The following is a 17,142-nucleotide window of genomic DNA, read 5'->3' as shown; positions in this document are numbered from 1 at the left end:
GCCGCTCCGCCGACGCTCCTCCTAGCGGCCAATCGCCGGCAGGCCCACCTCACGCAGTGCAGCCAATCGCCACCCGCTAACACCTCATGGGGCGGGGCCTCACCGCAGCGCTGTAAACAACACGGGGAACGGATTTAAAGGAGCCGCGTCGCACAGCGGCGCCGGTGACCGAGACGCACCCTCCGCGGTTCCCCGCACCCACCCGCCGCGAAACATGGAGCAGACCCACGTACAGATATAGAATTTTTATTACCCAACTGGCAAAAAACCCCTAAAACCCAACGAATAAAATTCCACAGTCGGTTTCACAACCGAGAGGGGGCGGCAGGAGGAGGGGGTTGGGGGTCATAACCGGGGGGGAGACCCGGCCCCCTCACCCGCTCCGAGCCCAGCGTCCCCCAAATATACAAATCAAACCTGATGCTAAAAATAAATAGGAATTCCCAGGGTGGGGGTTGCATAGAGGAAGATTTAATAAAAAAAGGGATTTTTTTTGTCTCGGTTTATTATTATAATTCATTATTATTATTATTATTATCTCTAGTATCTCCCCGCGGAAGGATCCAGGACCTGATCGTCGACACGTGATTAATAAAAATAATTAACCTTCTCCCAATAACTTACAGAGTTCACCCAGGGAACTTGTGCTTTTTTTTTTGAGGCGGGGGGGGTCTCTCCCACCCCCTCCTGTGAAGCTCTGGGGACCAGGGGGATCCATCTGGTGCTCAGCGGGGGTCCCACGTCCTGTCCCAAGGGGGTCACCGGGGGATTTTGGGGTCCCCCTATGCTGGGGGGGACACACATGGCGCTGGCCCCCTCCTGCCTGTACAACTTTGGTCACTAGCTTTGTGTCACCCCAAAAAGCCGGATCCTGCGCCCCCCCTGTCACCAATCCCCCCCTCCCGGTACTCTGAGACGCCCCAACCGGTGCTGGGGGGGAAGGCACCGGAACCGTTGGGGTGGGGGGGCCATCCCTGCCGTCCTCCATGACACCGACCGTGACGGATTAGGGACCTCCCAGGATAACAGGGGGTGTCCCCTCAGCCACCGTTTTGCACCGGAGCCACCGCGGAGCCACCAAGCCCATCCCCGTGGCCTCAGACCTGCCACGTCCCCCGGTGCCCCGGGCCAGCGGGAAAGGGGAGCGGGCACAGGGAGGGGCCACGGCATCACCCCCACGCACCAGGAGAAGGACGAGACGTCACCGTCATACCCCAAAAACACCGTTGAGGGGGCCGGGATGCCCGTCCCAGGGGGGGCCACGGCGCAGCCACCCCGCTCTCAAAGCGGCGTCCGAGGCCTGAAGCTCCCTGAGCTGAACGGGCGCCGGCGGCGGGGGCGGCCGGCAGAGAAATTGCGCCGTCTCCACCGGTCATCCGTTTAAATTAATTAAAAAACAATAATAAGCCAAGTCTGGAGGAAAAAAGAAAAAAAGCAGCAGCAAATCCCGGCTCTGTTTTTCCTATCACACCTCCCTCCGGCTCAACCGGGGGCTTCTCCGGTGACACCGAGGAGACGCCGAGGCGGTTCCTTACCGGGGGAAAAGGGTCCCAAAATAATCAAGGGGGCAGGCGATGTCCAGTCCCGGCGTGCGCCGGCGGGGCCGGGGTCAGATGGAGTTTTCCAGGGGGCTGTGGTTGCTCCGGCGGCCCAGGCAGTTCCTCTCGTTCAGGAGGCTGGTGGTCTCGTCGGCGGTGGCGGAAGGTTCCGGTTTCTCCGGTAAACCGGGGGTGTCTGGTTTGGGGGCGTTGCTGTCGGGGGATTGGGGACAACTGTCCATGCGAGAGGCCATCAGGCCGTTCTGGTATTCATGCCGCGTGATCTGTGCCAGGGAAAAATAATAATGGGGGGTGAGGAGCGGTGACAGACCCCACCGGTGATGTCCCCATCCCCGTGTGATGTCCCCATCCCCCTCACCTTGACGAACTGGAGGTCAGTGAGGGCACGGACGCTGAAATCGGCCACATACTGGGCACTGGTCCCAGCGTTGAGCTGGTTGTTGCTGCCGCTGGCGGGGGATGAGACGGAATCGGAGCGTTCGTGGTAGCTGAGGGAGGCCGAGCGGTTCAGGCTGCTGACGTGGGATGGGGAGCGGGTCTCTGCAGGGACAGGAGGGACAGTTAGTCACATCGGGGACACCCAACCCCAAGGAGGGTCTTGCGGCATGAGGGGAAGAGCCCCCAGTGACACCAGCAGTGACAGGGAGCGAGGGGACACGCGTCTACCCCAGCCCTGGGGCCAAGCGCTGCCGTCCCCAGGATTTGCTCCCAGCCAAAATGCCACCAAGCACGGTCATGGAGCCACCAGTCCCCTTGCTCCAGGGACAGGGGACAGCCCAAGGACCCTGTGGCTCCTCGAACTGGTGGATCAATGGCCCTCCGTGGGGTTGGGGACACGGTGGGGGTTACAGGGACACAGTGACGTGCTCGGAAAGTGGGGGTGACACAGGAACCACATGCAGCAGCGGGGAGAGTGTCACCTCCTTGCCAGCATGGGGACAGCCACCACCATCTGGTGGCAGAAATAGGGGGGTTACGGGGTGTGGAGGACCCTATGTCACTGTAAGCAGGGCCAGGTGACACCAAGAGGATGAGTAACCAGCCCAGCATGGGGGTCAAAACACCCGGTGCTGCATTAATGGGGGGACACCCACTCTGGGGGGGTCACTGCAGTGACAGCGGGGTTTGGCATGTCACGCAGCTGCGCCATTTACCTGTCACCCAGGAAAATAATGACCTTGGATTTGTAGATGGGCGCCGGGGCTAGGCTGGGGACAGACAGACGGACAACACAGCACAGACACAGAGGTCAAGGTCAAGGGAAGCCTCTGGGTGAAGGACGGGGGGTGGCGGGTGCCTCTGCCCATCGTTTGGGTGCTGGTGACACCCCAATGCTGAGCTGAGCTGTGAGGGTCAGCGTCTGGCCTGGCGGTGATGGGAGAGAGCCCAAAATTGGAATCTTCAGCCCAAAATTGGGGTTTTCAGCCTCAGGCATGGAGCATCAATCTGCTGCCAGATCTTGAGATGCTGGAGCAAGTTGAGAGAAGGCAACAGAGCTGAGGAAGGGGCTGGGGCACAAGTGTGATGGGAACTGGAAAAGGACCAGAGGAACCGGCCTCAAATTGCGCCAGGGGAGGTTGAGGTTGGATGTGGGGAACAATTTCTTCCCCAAAGGGCTGTGGGGCATTGGAACAGGCTGCCCAGGGCAGTGCTGGAGTCACCATCCCTGGAGGGCTGGACAGACGGACATGAGGTTCTCAGGACATGGGGCAGTGCTGGGGGTGGGGGTTATGGGTAAACTCTACGAGCTCAAGGGGCTTTTCCAACCAAAACAATTCTGCAATTCTATTCTAGGACAAGCACCAGCCAAACAGCGCCCAGGAGGCACCAGCAGGACCTCAGAACCTCCAGCATCTCCTGTGCCCACAAGCAGCTCTACATCGGGGGGAGGGCGCTCTGCCCACCCCGGCGATCGGGGGGTGCTTACCGGACACAGGATTGGGGCCGAGCGCCATCACCCCATAGTAGGAGAACGCTCCCGCTTCAAACTTCATACATTCCTTGCCGGCCTCCACCTCCACCTTGCCCTGCGAGGGAGAAATGGCGTGAAAACCAAATCCCTTGGGGTTGGGCTGGGTGAGACCCCCGCATTGCGGCCGAGGGACCCCCCTGCACCCCAGTACCTGCAGGATGAGAATGAAGTAGTCGGCCGCTTTGTTCTTGCAGTAGAGGAAGTGCCGCGGGGATTTCTTGTTCTCCTCGTCAAACTTCAGCTCCTGGATGACGTCAGAATATTTGAGGAGCCGCAACAGGATCTTCTCCGAGATGAAGTTTGGGGTGAAGAGCGTCACCTCTGAAACGGAGAGGGGCCAAGGGGTCAGAGTCGCTGTCCTTGTCCCTCTTGATAACTGTGTCCCCTCCCCATCCCTCGGGGTGCTGCTGGGCCACGTTGTCATCTCCCTGGGGCGGAAAGTCCACAAAACCAGCTCCAGGTCCCCAGCAAAGGCAGCTCTAGCCCTGGGGGGACACATCCCAGCACCGAGGGCTGCCCAGAGCTGTCGGGGGGCATCCCCCTCAAAAAACTCACCTGTGGAGAGGAAGCGGTGAGCGGCCAGCAGCAGCTGCGGGGAGATCTTGACCTTCTTCTCAATGACGGGGTCCTTGAAGGCCGAGAAGTCCCGTTTCTTCTTCTGGTTGCCCACCCGGTTCTGGTGGCTGTTGTCGACTGGGGGGAATGGGGTGTCAGTGGGGACAAGCGGGATCCCCAGCAACACCCATGGGTGGGGGAAGAGGTGCCGAACCTCAGACTTACTGAATTTATCCGATTCGTCCAGGATCTCCGACTTGATGATCTCCTCGATGACGTCCTCCAGCGTCACCAGCCCCAGCACCTCGTAGAAGGGATCACCCTCCCCCTCGTTGTTCACCTTCTGCACAATGGCCAGATGGGACTTCCCTGCGGACAGACACACAGGCGCATGAAGAGAGACACCCCCAGGGCACCCCCAGCCTCAACCGTGGGTTCCTGCATCCCAGGATGTGTCACCGGCCCTTCCCTCCCCAAGCAGGAAACAATAAACCAGTGAAAATCTAAACAAGCCCCTGGGCTGGGAGCTAATTCCCAGTGTAATGACAGTCATTAGGAGGGTGACAGTGGCGCCTGCGAGGCTCACGGCATCTCCTTGGCATCTCCTTGTCACCATGGGGTGTGGGTTTGGCTTGGGGGTGGTCACAGGAGATGGGATGTGTCCCCGGAGCAGCCTGTGCCATGACATTCAATTGTTTTGGTTGGAAGAGCCACTCAAGATGATCAAGTCCAACTGTTAACCCACCTCTGGCACTGCCCCATGTCCTGGAACCTCATGTCCGTCTGTCCAGCCCTCCAGGGATGGTGACTCCAGCACTGCCCTGGGCAGCCTGTTCCAATGCCCCACAGCCCTTGGGGAACAAATTGTTCCCCACATCCAACCTCAACCTCCCCTGGCGCAACTTGAGGCCGTTTCCTCTGCTCCTGGCGCTTGTTCCTGGGGAGCAGAGCCCGACCCCCCCTGGCTCCAAGCTCCTTTCAGGCAGTTCAGAGATCAGAAGGTCTCCCCTCAGCTCCTGTTCTCCAGCTGAACCCCCCAGGTCCCTCAGCCGCTCCCATCACACTTGTGCTCCAGCTCCAAGCCCACGCCATTCAGACAACCCCGCGGCAGAAAGGCCACGTGTAAAGAAACAAAACACCCCTAAAATCACTGTGAAAATGCCTCACGCCCCCATATGACCCCTCGTGGGGCGCGGTGGCTCCTTCACCAACCCGGTGACTCAGACAGAGGTTCCTCTCCAGGCCAAGCCGCCAAAGCTGCTCTCGGTGGGGAGCGGCCGGCGGCAAAACAAACACACCCTGGGGAGCCTGACCTGCCAGAGCAAAGGGCACGGCGTGGCTGCCGCGGCATCGCCATGGCAGTGACACCTCCCACACTGCCCCGAGACCCCCTTTGCCACCAGCGTCCTCAAACAAGGGGCGTGAGCAACCCCCTAAGCTCAGCAGAGGGGCTGGGAGCTCCCTGTGGGGTCATTCCCCACTCAAAGCTTCACACCGAGAGAAGGGGACGGTCGGGACGAGGCGCTGGGTGTCCCCACGGGCACTGTCACCCCAGGCCAGCGTCTGCAACACCTCGGAGAATCAGTCCGGCTGTCAAGTGCTGCAATTAATACAATCACAAGCGCAGCCTGTTAATTTTTTCCCCTTTTTATCCTCTTTTTGGGTGCGTCTCCCGCTTCCAACGTGGGTCCCGATGGGTGGGATGAGGGCAGAGCCTCGTGGCTCCGCCACATCCGCAACAATGGGGTTCGGAGAGGGACCCCAAAACCAGCCCAGGAATCACCCGGCCTGACCCAGCGATAAATAAATCACTACACAGGCCGTGGGCGGCTTTGTAACCGGAACGAGCGCGCTTTAAATCCGTTAATAAGGCTTCGTCGGAGGGAAAGCCGGTGCCAGCAGCCGGGATAACCCCGGCAGCAACATGGCTCCGTTTTTTGGGAATGGGGGCGGCCGCGCGCTCCTGCGGCGGCTCCGGAACCGGCGCGAGACGAACCGGAGGAAAAACACTTGCCAGGAAGGCTTTTTGCTAATCAGGGCAGTTCCAAAACAATCCCCGCAGCCGGGACGGGCCCTGAGGAGGGAACCAAACCCAAACCAGGGAGACAAACAATTTTCCAGCAGCAATTCACCAGCCTCCGGGGCCAATAATTAAAACCAAGGAGCAAATAAACACTCCTGAAGTGTTTCTGGAGGCTGGCGCTGATTACTCCTCCGCCCGTAACACCGAGGTTCTCCCGTTACAAACCCCAGGGACGGGCAACTGCCCCGGTTCGGTGCCCAACAACGTGTCCCCAGCTTCCCAGTCCCCTCCTGCTCACAATTGCTTGAACTGTGGGGACACCAGGCAGCCCCAGGGCGCAAAAACTCTGCAGAGTTTTGCTTTTGGCATCCTCAGAGTGGGGGAAAGCAGCACCCGGGGAAGAAGCAGCACCCAGGGAAGAAGGAGCAGAGCCCAGGGAAGCAGCAGCACCCGGGGAAGCGGAAGCAGCACCCCCTGAATGTCCCCTCACCCTTTTTGAACTCCTCCAGCATGGCGTCTAGCTTAGTGTCATGGAAAACAACGTGGACGGGGTGGTTGTAGAACTTGGTGATGGTTTTGAGGGGGGTGCAGTCGTCGGGGTCGACAAAAGCCAGGTCCTTGACGTAGAGGATGTCCATGATGTTGGAGCGGTCCTCCTCGTAGACGGGGATGCGGGTGTAGCCGCTCTCCATGATCTCCGACATGGTGTTGAAGTCCAGGATGGCGTCGCTCTTTATCATGAAGCAGTTCTCCAGCGGCGTCATCACGTCCTCCACCGTTTTGGTGCGGAGCTCCAGGGCTCCCTGGATCATGTTGAGCTCTTCCCTCACCAGGTCGTTGTAGGGTTCCGTCACCTTCAGCATCTCCACCAGCTTCTCCCGGTTGTAGACAGTGCCGATCTCCTGGCCCAGGATGCAGTCGAGGAGTTTGCTGATGGGGTAAGAAAGGGGGAACGTCACCATCATAAAAAATTTGGTGATCACAATGGTGTTGGCCCCCACGGCCAGGCCGTGGCGGGAGCAGAGCGCCTGGGGCACGATCTCCCCGAAGATCACGATGCCGATGGTCGAAGCCACAACGGCGCCGATCCCGGAGCCAATGAGGTCGTCGAGGAAAATGGTGAGGGTGGTGTTGACCAGCACGTTGCCCAGCAGCAGCGAACACAGCAGATAATTCCCCTTGCGGCGGATGGGCTCGATCTTGCGGGCGTAGCGCTTCTCCTTGTCGGTGCCGCAGTTCTGCACGATGCGCAGCTCCATGGGATCCAGCGCCATGAGGCCCAGGTTGAGCCCGCTGAATATCCCCGACAGCACCAGCAACCCGGCGATGAGAATCACCTGCAGCCAAAGGGGCAGCAGCCACTTCTTCTCCTCCAACACCACCAGCGTCCCGTCGTCGCCGTCGTGGGGTAACCAGGGCTGGCCGGGCCGGCGCTGGGAGCACAGCACGTAGGTCTTGGCGCGCTCGTCCTTGCGCAGGGGCTGGACGTGGACCCGCAGCAGGGCCGAGGTGTCGCGGGCCTCGGCCAGGCCCGTTTGCACCAGCAGGTCCTGGGAGCGCTCGGGGCAGGTGCCGTTGGGAACCGAAGCGTTGGCGGCGGGCCGGAGCTCGGCGAAGGCGACGTGCTGCCCGGTGTGCGGCCCCAGGCCCAGCCCGTAGAGGCGCAGCAGCACGTCGCTCCCCTCGGTCACACGGATGGGCCCGCGGGTCGCAGCCCCCGGCGCCGGTTTCGAGCTCTCCTCCAGCCGCATCCCCAGGATCACCGTGTCCCCCGCCGCGACCGCCCCGCGGGGCAGCGCCAGCAGCAGCAGCAGCGGCGGCAGGAACGGGGGAGGAGCCGCCGGGACCCCCGCGATGCCGCCGCCCCCCCGGGCCCCGCCGGGGCCGCCGCGCCGCCTCCCGCCGCCCGGCGCCATGTTGGTGTCTCGCGGCCGCCGCGCTCGCGGCGACGTCACCGGGCGGGACACGCCCACCCCGCCCCGGGGCACGGGAGGGACGTCACGCGCCGCGCCCCGCCGCGAGCCGCGCGGCCTTAAAGGGACCACGTCAGCGTGGTGGTGATGGAGTGGGGACCGCAAGTGCTATCGGGGTGAGGACGCGGTGTCGCCTCAAGGGGACGCGGCTGGGGGGACGGAGGTGGGTGGGGGGTGCACGGGGTGTCGGTTTGGTGGGGGTATTGGTTTGGTGGCGGGTGTCGCCTGTGGAAGATGGATGAGTTGAGCGATCGAGGGGTACTAGGAACCGGGGAGTGTCGCAGAAGCGGAGGGGGGCACTGGGACCTGAGGAGTACAACGGGACCGGGCGGGGGGGGCGTCCACTAGGATCTCGGGACACTAAGAGATACAGTAGGACCTGGGGGGGGCACTAGGATCTGGGGAGGGTCGCAGAAGCGATGGGGGAGGGCACTAGGACCTGGCGGGGGGCACTAGGACCTGGGGTCAGGACTCCGTTTGCAGGCGCAGCGGATCCGTTGCGCTCCACATCTCGCCGCGGACCCTTTAAAGCAGCTGGAACTACGTTACCCGTTACCCCCCGCGCTCTTCCCGCCTCTCAGTTGATAGACAAGGCCCTGCTACCAACCGGAATGCGGCATGCCGGGCGGGCAGCCAATGGGCGTGCGGGGCGGGCCTTGGCGCAGGCGGTGGAGGGAAGATGGCGGCGGGCCGGTGGCGGGCCGGGCTGGCGCTGCTGGCCGTGGCCATGGGGCTGGGCGGCCCGCGGGCCGAGCAGACGGAGGAGCATCTCAAGCGGGAGCACTCACTCTCCAAGCCCTACCAGGGTGAGTGGGGCTGGGAGAGGGGCGGCGGGTGGTGCCCGGTGCTGGGTACCGGCGGCCCGGTTCCGAGCGGTGTGTGTGGGCCGTAGGTGTGGGCTCGGCCAGCTCGGGGCTGTGGGACCTGCAGGGCAACGCTATGGTCATGACCCAGTACATCCGGCTCACCCCCGACCTGCAGAGCAAGCAGGGAGCCGTGTGGAACCGAGTGGTGAGCCCGGGGTCATGGGGGGGACACCGGGAGGGCGTTGGGGGGGGGTCGGAGACGTGGGGTGAACCCTGTGGGGATGGGATGGGGGGAGGAGCAGGTTTAAATCGGGTTGGGAGGGTTTGGGGAATTCGGGTTAAGTTTGGGGTGTTGGGGGGTTTGGGGCTGATCAGGGGGTTTGGGGGGGTCCTGAGTTTGAGATCTGAGAGTTTGGGGTGTGGGTGCATGGGCGGGACTGGGGAGGTGTGGGGGGGTCTTGGGGAAGGGGGTTTGGGGGGGGTGACTGGGCAGCTCTGGGCCAAATAGAGGGGGAGTGTGGGGGTCTAGGGCAGTGGGTGTGAGGGGTTCCTGGGGGGATTGGGGTGATTTTGGGGGGGGTTGAGGCTGATCTGGGGGTTTGGGGGGTTCTGACTGGGATTTTGGGGTGCAGGGCTGAGGGGAGCCTGAGGTCTTGGGGAAGGGGGTTTGGGGAGGGGATGATAGGGTAACCGGAGAGGTTTGGGTTATAAGGGGGATTGTGGGGGTCCAGGCCAGTGGGTCTGAGGGGTTTTGGGGGGTTTGGGTGAGTTTGGGGGGGGTTGAGGCTGATCTGGGGTCTTGGGGGGTCATGAGTGAGAGAATTTGGGGTGTGGGTGTTTGGGCAGGACTGGGGGGCCTGGGGAAGGAGGTTTGAGATCCTGGGGAAGGAGGGTGGGAGATGACTGGGCAGCTCTGGGCTAATTGGGAGAGGAGTGTGGGGGTCTGGGCCAGTAGGAATGAGGGGTTTCTGGGGGGGTGGGGTGATTTTGGGGGTTGTGTGGACACAGGGGGGTTTGGGCTGGGGAGGTTGGAGGGTCTGGGCCAAGGCTGGGCAGAGGGGAATTGGGATGGGCTGTAGAGGGGTTGAGTGGAGCTGGGGGACACTTCAGCCCCCAGCCTGTGGTTGCTGAGTCCCCCCCAGGTGAATCTGGGGGGCCAGATTGGGCAGTTTGGGGTCTCTCTTGGGGCTCCCATTGCCCCCTTTGCCGTGACCACAGCTCAGAGCGGGGCCGGTAAGGCAGCACCTGAACATGGTGCTTGTGCCCCGTTATGGCGTTTCACTGCCCCTCCTCACGAGCCTTTTGCCCAGCAGACAACGAATCTCCTGTTAATACCTTGATAATTCCCGTTGAATTTTAATTTGGGGTTGAAATCCGTGTGGTTTTTGTGCCCCAGGATTCAGCCCAATCTGCGGTGGTTTGGAAAACGCCCTGCGAGATCCGTCATACTCAATTTTTATTGTTATAAAATACTGAGGGTTTTTTTATTTTTTTTCTTTTTTTTTAATTTTTTTTTTTTTTGCTGGGATATAGAGCTCCCACAAAACATTGTGGCTTCCAAGCAAAGCCACTGGCCAGCTTCACATCATGTGAGTGAATCTGTTTCGAGCTCGTCATGTTACGTGCCCATTAGCACGGGGAATTTGTTGGTAGCTCAAGAAATAATTGGCTTATCAGCAATTAAGAAGCTGGCGCTGCTCCTTGGGCTCTTTTTGCTCTTCTTTGCCCGGGTGTGAGTTATTTTGCTGGAGTTGCTGTTGCTTCGGAATAGCGTGAGATCAGAGTTGGCTCTTTGGCTTTTTATAGCTTTGAGTAATGACCAATTCCCTTGGCTTAATGATGTCCTTTGGGATTAATTATTGTTGCTCGCACGCAAAATATAGGCCAGCCAGGTCTGGTAAACCCTAATTTCACATCCTCGCTCCTTCTCTTGCAGCCGTGTTACCTCCGAGACTGGGAGATGCAGGTGCATTTTAAAATCCATGGGCAAGGCAAGAAAAACCTGAATGGGGATGGTTTTGCCATCTGGTACACTAAGGATCGCATGCAGCCGGGTAAAATTGTGCTCCAACCCCTTCCCCAGCTCCGTTCCCTTCTCTCAACCTGCTCCAGCACCTCAAGGGCTTTTTTTGGTGTGAGAGGCCCAAAACTGCCCCCAGGATTCGAGGTTTGGCCTCCCCAGTGGCCTCTTGGCCACCTGGGCACATGCTGGCTCATATTCAGCCGCTGTCACCAACACCCCCAGGGCCTTTTTCCACTGGGCAGCTTTTTGGCCATTCCACTAAGGAGTTGGCTCCTTAAAAATACACTTAGTGGAGGAAACTCGATCCCAGCCAGCTTGGGACAGAGGATTTAATCTGCCCCTCTTGCTCCCTGCCTGAAGGGTCTGTGTGCTCAATGAGAGAACAACACAAATCCTTGGGTAACAAACCCTTTGCCACCCTTATTCAGAGCTTCTCCTTCCTTCTAGGACCTGTTTTTGGGAGCAAGGATAACTTCCTGGGCCTGGGAGTGTTCGTGGACACCTACCCCAACGAGGAGAAGCAGCAGGAGGTGAGCTGGGAAGGACAAACAGGCCCAATGCCACGCACCAGCTGCCCGCAGAGTGCGGCACAGGCAGCACCAAGGCTACAGCTCTTCATCATTGCAGTGCTGCCTTTTTGTGAGCTCTTCAATCAAAAAATATGACTCTGCTTCCCCTCCGCTCCCTTTCCCCAGTGTGTTCTGCATAGTTGGTTTTAATAACTCTTCAGAGACGTGAAAAGCTGCTGGGTGGTTTTGTGGTCAGGTCTGGAATCATAAAACAGGATCAGAGAATCGCTTTGGATTTCCAATCTAATTTACCCAGAGAAAAAGCTTTTGGGGCAGGAGCAAACTAACCAGTGGCACCACGTTGGCGTCACGAGCTCTTGCTCTTTCTGGAGTCTGCCAGCGAGTAGTGGTCGAGGTGAAGCTCTACCATGAGTATCGTCTTCGTAAACCTTGAGTAGAGTGGTACCCGAGATGCCTGCCCGCACCACGGGGCTGTTTGTGGCAGCTCATCAGCCAGAGGCTCAACTGTGGCTGCACTTTGGCTCCCTGAAAGGTGCCTGTTTAATGATCTTTGTGTCCCTGATGTGTCTCTTGGTCATTTGGGGTTTATTGGTGTTTGTTTCTGTGCAGAAGCAAGTGCAGAGACAGCTAGAACTGCGCCCTTCCCACCCCGATGCTGGAATTACTTTCATCACTCCAAACCAAAGCCGGACCCATTCTTAATTTGAGCTTTCCCCTAAAAAATAGGCCATTTTACCCCAAAATCTTGGTGCTAACCCCACTGACCCACAGGATCCCCTTCGCCTCTGGGGAAAGGGACAAAAAGGCGCAGTTGGGATGTGCCCCGGCCTTGGAGCTGCCCAGCAAACCCTGAGTAAACTACCAGCTCTTGTTCCAACACCCAAAGCAGCCCCAAGGCGCAGGGGTGGACTTTGTGCTTGTAAAAACCTTTCCGAGCTGCCTGGCACCACCTTCCTGGGGGATTAGCTCTGCTTTTGTGGGGCAAAGGGCTGCGCAACGGGTTTTATTTAAAAGAAAGAATCAGTAGTTGACCATCAAGGAAGGGAAGAGATGGAGAAACGCTGATCAGCTGCTTGCTGAGGGTTCACAGCTGCTTTTCTTTGCCTGTAAAAGGACAAAAAGAAGCACCTTGTTCTCAAGGGAAGAGGGATGGGTTAGTTGTAGGTCCCTGGGGAGCAGTTGTGGCCCAAGTGTCACCAAACTGCTGCCTGACGAGGAGAAATGCCATAAGTGGCAAAGCTCGATGTGGTATTCCAGCACCATTTTCCTGGATTTTGGCACCTAACAGCTAAACCCCGCTCTGCTTTCGTCTCCGCTAACACGCCGAGCTCTCCAGGGAGGAAGTTTCCCGGTTGTAGGTTAATACTAAACTCTGGTCTGTGACTGTTTTGCTTCTGTGCTCTCTCTTGCTTTGCGATAACCCCGGACTGGCAGGCTCAGAAGAGGAGGTACAGCCCGGGAAACCAGGTACTTGGTCTCGCTTGCCTTCCCGTGCATGAGCTGTTGGGTTTCGCCTCAGCTCACAGGCGAGGAATTCCCTCCTCCCAGCTCCAGAAATTACAGCGTGCTCTCCAGAAATCCCAGCGTGAGCTTGGAAATCCCAGTGTGAGGTCCAGAAATCCCACTGTGCGCTGAGACAATCCCAGTGTGAGCTCCAGAAAAAACAGTATGCGCTGGAAAATCCCAGTGTGCGCTCAGAAAATCCCAGTGTGCACTCAGAAATCCCAGTGTAAACCCCAAAAATCCCTGTGCAAACCGGAAGAGGCTGCACAGACAGTCTCTCCTCCAGCCCAGGTATCTGGGGGATGAAGCAGGACCATGCTGTTTTCTTCTTGAGGCAGATTTTAGGGGGGCAAAAGAATTTGGGGTCTGTAGGATCTTGAGATGCGCCGGGTTCACGATAGAGCCACGCAGTGTCCGGTGGGATGAGAGGAGAAACTCACCCCCAATTTTTTACCCCTCGCAGCGCGTCTTCCCCTACATCTCAGCCATGGTGAACAACGGTTCCCTCACCTACGATCATGACCGGGACGGGCGCCCGACAGAGCTGGGGGGCTGCACAGCCATGGTGCGCAACCTCAACCACGACACCTTCCTGGTGATCCGCTACGTGAAGAGGAGGCTGACGGTGAGTCCTGCCCAGCAGGGTGGGTGGCATGGCCGCGGCTGGAGCTGAATAAGCTGCTTTTACCACAGGTTTTGATCGATATCGACGGGAAGCACGAGTGGAGAGACTGCATCGATGTGCCGGGCGTGCGCTTGCCCCGTGGCTACTACTTTGGGACTTCTTCTGTCACCGGAGACCTGTCAGGTATCACCTCAGTGTCCCTGGGCTTGTTTCCCAAGTGTTTCTTGTGCAAATGAATGGGGAGCGGCTGAGGTGCCTGGGGGGTTCAGCTGGAGAACAGGAGCTGAGCGGAGACCTTCTGATCTCTGAACTGCCTGAAAGGAGCTTGGAGTTGGGGGGGGTCAGGCTCTGCTCCCCAGGAACAAGCGCCAGGAGCAGAGGAAACGGCCTCAAGTTGCGCCAGTGGAGGTTGAGGTTGGAAATTTGGGGTAATTTCTTCCCCAAAGGGCTGTGGGGCATTGGAACAGGCTGCCCAGGGCAGTGGTGGAGTCACCATCTCTGGAGGGGTTGAACAGAGATGAGGTTCTCAGGGACATGGCTTGGGGTAACAGTTGGACTCGATTTTTAAGGTCTTTTCCAACCAAAATCATTCCATGATTCAATTTTTGAGTATCTGGAGGTGCAGCTTGATGCCTGCTGGGGCTCCAGAAGCACCTGAGGACCTCTCCATGCTTTAAACACCCTTGAGCTGTGAGTGGGAGCCTTGTTTTTTATCTCCTGAGAAGCCAAAAGCGCAGCCTGGGCACATTGCTCCCCCATCACTTTTAGGCAGCGCTTCCCTTGATCTCCCTGGCCCAACCTCCGCCACCTTCTCTCAACAACACGGCTGCACCAGCTCAGCTGGAGGGTCTGTCTCCAAAAAATGTGCCTTGGGAGGAGAAAAACACAATGAGCACTGAAAAACAATCTCTTATATTCTCCTGCTGCAAGCTGAGGTGCCTGGGTCAGCCCTGAGGGCAGCGCTGGAAAGAACTGTCATTGCAAACGCTGCAGGCGTCACAGCCAAGCCAGGGTGCTCATTTCTGCTTCCTGACTCTGCAAAATTCTTGGGTGTATTTTGCTCTGGATTTCATAGCCCAAGAGCCATCACCCACCTTTTATCAAAGGAGGGACCACCCCCATGTTCCTGGAAATGCTGGGACAACGTGGACCAACATAAATGTGTTTTTTCAGAGAGCTAAAGCGTAACGTGTCCCTCCCAGCGCTGCTTGAGGTCCCACGAGGCCTAATCCCACCCTGCTGTGCCACTTTTGACAGGTTTTAAGCCTGAATCGAGTTGTGCCTCTACAAAAGCGCATTGACGGCCGGTGTCTGGGCCCATTGTTGCCTCCAACAAAGGTTCCTTTTCTCTCTCTCGTCTTGGTTTCGAGTCAGATGATTTCCCGCTCTGGGTGGGTGCATTTTAGTTTAAGTAGCTTAATGGTTGATGCTGGCAGAGGGCCCTGCGCTGGGGCATAGATTCTGCCCTGTGGAGGTGAGTTTTTCCCCTTTGGGAGTAAAAAACCCACCCCACGGTGCTCGAATCCCCCAGTCAGAGTCGTATTTATCGCTGCCACCTCAGGCCATGTTTCTCCTCTGCTTGCAGACAACCACGACATCATTTCGCTGAAGCTTTACCAGCTGACGGTGGAGCGGACGCCAGAGGAGGAGAAGCGGGACAGGGAGGTTTATCTGCCCGTCGTGGACAACCTAAAGCTGCCGGGAAGTGAGTAGGAGCCGCCAGCTTGTAAAAGAACTGTATTCCTCATGTCCAGCCTGAATCTCCCCCCGTGCCGTGACCAAAACGGGCTGTGCTGCTCTGCTGGAGGTTTGAACCTCGACTGTGTCATTTCCCCACCTGAGACGTGTCAGGGTGATAAAACCCTGTCCCATGTCACCCAGAGAGGTGGTGGATGCCCCATCCCTGGAGACATCCCATGCCAGGCTGGATGGGGCTCTGAGCAACCTGAGCTGGTGAAGATGTCCCTGCTCATGGCCCGGATGAGCTTCGGTGATCTCTTCCAACCCAAATTTTACAATTCTTACGTGATTTGAAGTCTCACAACTTAAGCCCTGCACAAAAAGCTTTGGGAAGCCAAACCCTGGGGCGGCATGAGCCTAAAGGGGGGTTTGTATGGGGTGGTTAAACCAAATCGCAGCTGGATTTTTGGGGTGCTGGGTTTACAGGCTGGCTTTTCTTTCCCAGTGGAGGCGCCGCTGGAGCCCATGAGCGGCCTGGCTCTCTTCCTAATCGTCTTCTTCTCCCTCGTCGCCATCGTTTTCGCCATCGTCATTGGAGTCATCGTCTACAACAAGTGGCAGGAGCAGAGTCGGAAACACTTCTATTGAGTCAGGAACCCCACGTGGTGGCCTGTGGCTGGGCCTTGGTAGCCACGTCCCACCTCCCACCCATCCCGGACTGGCCAGATGGACCCACCCTCACGGTAGGGACACTTGTGTCCCCCCAAAATCCCCCAGTGGGGACGGCTGCCGCTTCTTACTGGGCTCTGTTGCTCCCAGTAGGAGTGGGGGGTCCCCAGCACCACAGGGACAGACCTGCCGGTCGGAATTTACCACCTCAGCTGTGAAATCCTGGCTGAGAGACGCCAACGAGCGCCTGTGTTCCTCACCAGGCTCCTCCATCACCCCTCGCAGCGTCACCAGGACCCTCGTCTTGAAAAATTGCCTTTCCAGGAGGGATTTTCCAAGCTCTTCGTCCCGTTCCCACCGTTTTCCATCGTGCGGGAGACCTGACGGCTTTTCTCTGTACTGTGAATCCCTCGCAGCAACTCTTAATTGCCGAGATTTGGTGTTTTTCGCTGCAGCCCCCTCCTTGTTTTGGGGTGTGATGCCGAGTTCCCCGGTTGTCTTTCTCGTTTGCTGCTGTGTCTGGGGGCTCGGCCCCTCTCCCCGTCTCCGCTGCTCTTTGCGTGTCACCTCCTGGCTTTTGGCAGCATTTTCCCCTCGGTGCTCACCGCATCCCGGGGTCCCCGTGAAGAGCTGAGCCTTGTTGGGGGGACACAGGGACAATTCCCCGGCAAAGCCGGAGCTCTTGCTGCCTTTCGGGGAGTCGGAGTTGATTCCTACCTCAGGGACTGCTTTGGTCAATGATTTCTCGGTGTTTCTCTCACCCTTGGGGACCCCACGGCACGGAGGGACCCCAGGACGGGGAGATCTTAGGTCACTTTGTCCCAGGGGGAGCCTTAGTGGCTTTGGGGACATTAAAATGGCAAATGTGCCGCTCCATCGTTGGCAGGACCCTCCATCGCTGCTTTCCTGGACGCTCGCACCTGGGAGGGATCCCCAGTGCTACCCAGGATGGGGACACATGTGGCTGGTGGTGTTTTTGGCAGGATGTTGTCACCAGGTCAGCGGGAGCTTTTTCTTGAAGTGCCCAATTGTTGTGGCAGGAGAGTTGGTTTTTTTCTGGTGTTTTGCCTCTATTTTTGCCTGATAACCAGGAGCAACAGGCGCACGCCTCTGCGTGGAGCTGTAACTGCTGTCCTGGAATAAACATTGGTGTGTGTGTGTGACACGGCTGTGCCCCTTGTCACCGCCTGGTCTCCTCAATTGTTGAATCACAGACTCATTTTG

The 17,142-nt window shown here is 58.5% G+C and overlaps 2 protein-coding genes across 6 annotated transcripts; one reads left to right on the top strand and one right to left on the bottom strand.

Moving 5' to 3' along the window:
- Positions 1–230: 230 nt before the first annotated feature.
- CNNM4 (cyclin and CBS domain divalent metal cation transport mediator 4) lies at positions 231–8,042 on the bottom strand. Its single transcript, XM_082072562.1, has 7 exons — positions 6,600–8,042; positions 4,312–4,455; positions 4,087–4,224; positions 3,683–3,852; positions 3,487–3,586; positions 1,918–2,099; positions 231–1,822 (listed from the first exon to the last, which is right to left on the bottom strand). Exons 1-7 carry the CDS (start codon positions 8,023–8,025, stop codon positions 1,610–1,612), a joined length of 2,373 nt encoding a protein of 790 aa, XP_081928688.1. The 5' UTR covers positions 8,026–8,042; the 3' UTR covers positions 231–1,609.
- Positions 8,043–8,117: 75 nt separating this feature from the next.
- Positions 8,118–17,083, top strand: LMAN2L (lectin, mannose binding 2 like). 5 transcript variants are annotated; one of them, XR_014186048.1, is made up of 9 exons: positions 8,723–8,888; positions 8,975–9,093; positions 10,825–10,942; positions 11,359–11,441; positions 13,408–13,569; positions 13,638–13,752; positions 15,155–15,274; positions 15,755–15,992; positions 16,182–17,083. XR_014186048.1 is itself a non-coding variant. In XM_082072737.1 (8 exons), exons 2-8 carry the CDS (start codon positions 8,694–8,696, stop codon positions 15,895–15,897), a joined length of 936 nt encoding a protein of 311 aa, XP_081928863.1. In that variant the 5' UTR covers positions 8,118–8,198; positions 8,664–8,693; the 3' UTR covers positions 15,898–17,083. The 5 variants fall into 5 exon arrangements, 3 of the variants coding, with proteins under 3 accessions (XP_081928863.1, XP_081928862.1, XP_081928861.1); XR_014186049.1 differs by having other exon boundaries at positions 16,072–17,083; XM_082072737.1 differs by lacking the exon at positions 8,975–9,093 and adding an exon at positions 8,118–8,198 and having other exon boundaries at positions 8,664–8,888; positions 15,755–17,083.
- Positions 17,084–17,142: the final 59 nt, after the last annotated feature.

This window comes from Streptopelia decaocto (genome assembly GCF_964273445.1).
Source record: "Streptopelia decaocto genome assembly, chromosome: 25".
Classification (NCBI taxonomy): Eukaryota; Metazoa; Chordata; class Aves; order Columbiformes; family Columbidae; genus Streptopelia; species Streptopelia decaocto.
Note: the sequence above shows the minus strand (reverse complement) of the source record. Positions and strands in the feature narration are given on the sequence as shown.

What these genes read in the sequence shown, in the direction of transcription:
- CNNM4 (XM_082072562.1), bottom strand. Translation starts at nt 8,025, where the DNA reads ATGGCGCCGGGCGGCGGGAGGCGGCGCGGCGGCCCCGGCGGGGCCCGG. An exon ending in TCACCGCTTCCTCTCCACAG is followed by an intron (nt 3,853 to 4,086) that starts GTGAGTTTTTTG and finishes TCTCCGTTTCAG; the next exon opens with AGGTGACGCTCTTCACCCCA. An exon ending in ACTTCATTCTCATCCTGCAG is followed by an intron (nt 3,587 to 3,682) that starts GTACTGGGGTGC and finishes TCTCCCTCGCAG; the next exon opens with GGCAAGGTGGAGGTGGAGGC.
- LMAN2L (XM_082072735.1), top strand. Translation starts at nt 8,762, where the DNA reads ATGGCGGCGGGCCGGTGGCGGGCCGGGCTGGCGCTGCTGGCCGTGGCC. An exon ending in ACTCTCCAAGCCCTACCAGG is followed by an intron (nt 8,889 to 8,974) that starts GTGAGTGGGGCT and finishes TGTGGGCCGTAG; the next exon opens with GTGTGGGCTCGGCCAGCTCG. An exon ending in TGTCACCGGAGACCTGTCAG is followed by an intron (nt 13,753 to 15,154) that starts GTATCACCTCAG and finishes CTCTGCTTGCAG; the next exon opens with ACAACCACGACATCATTTCG.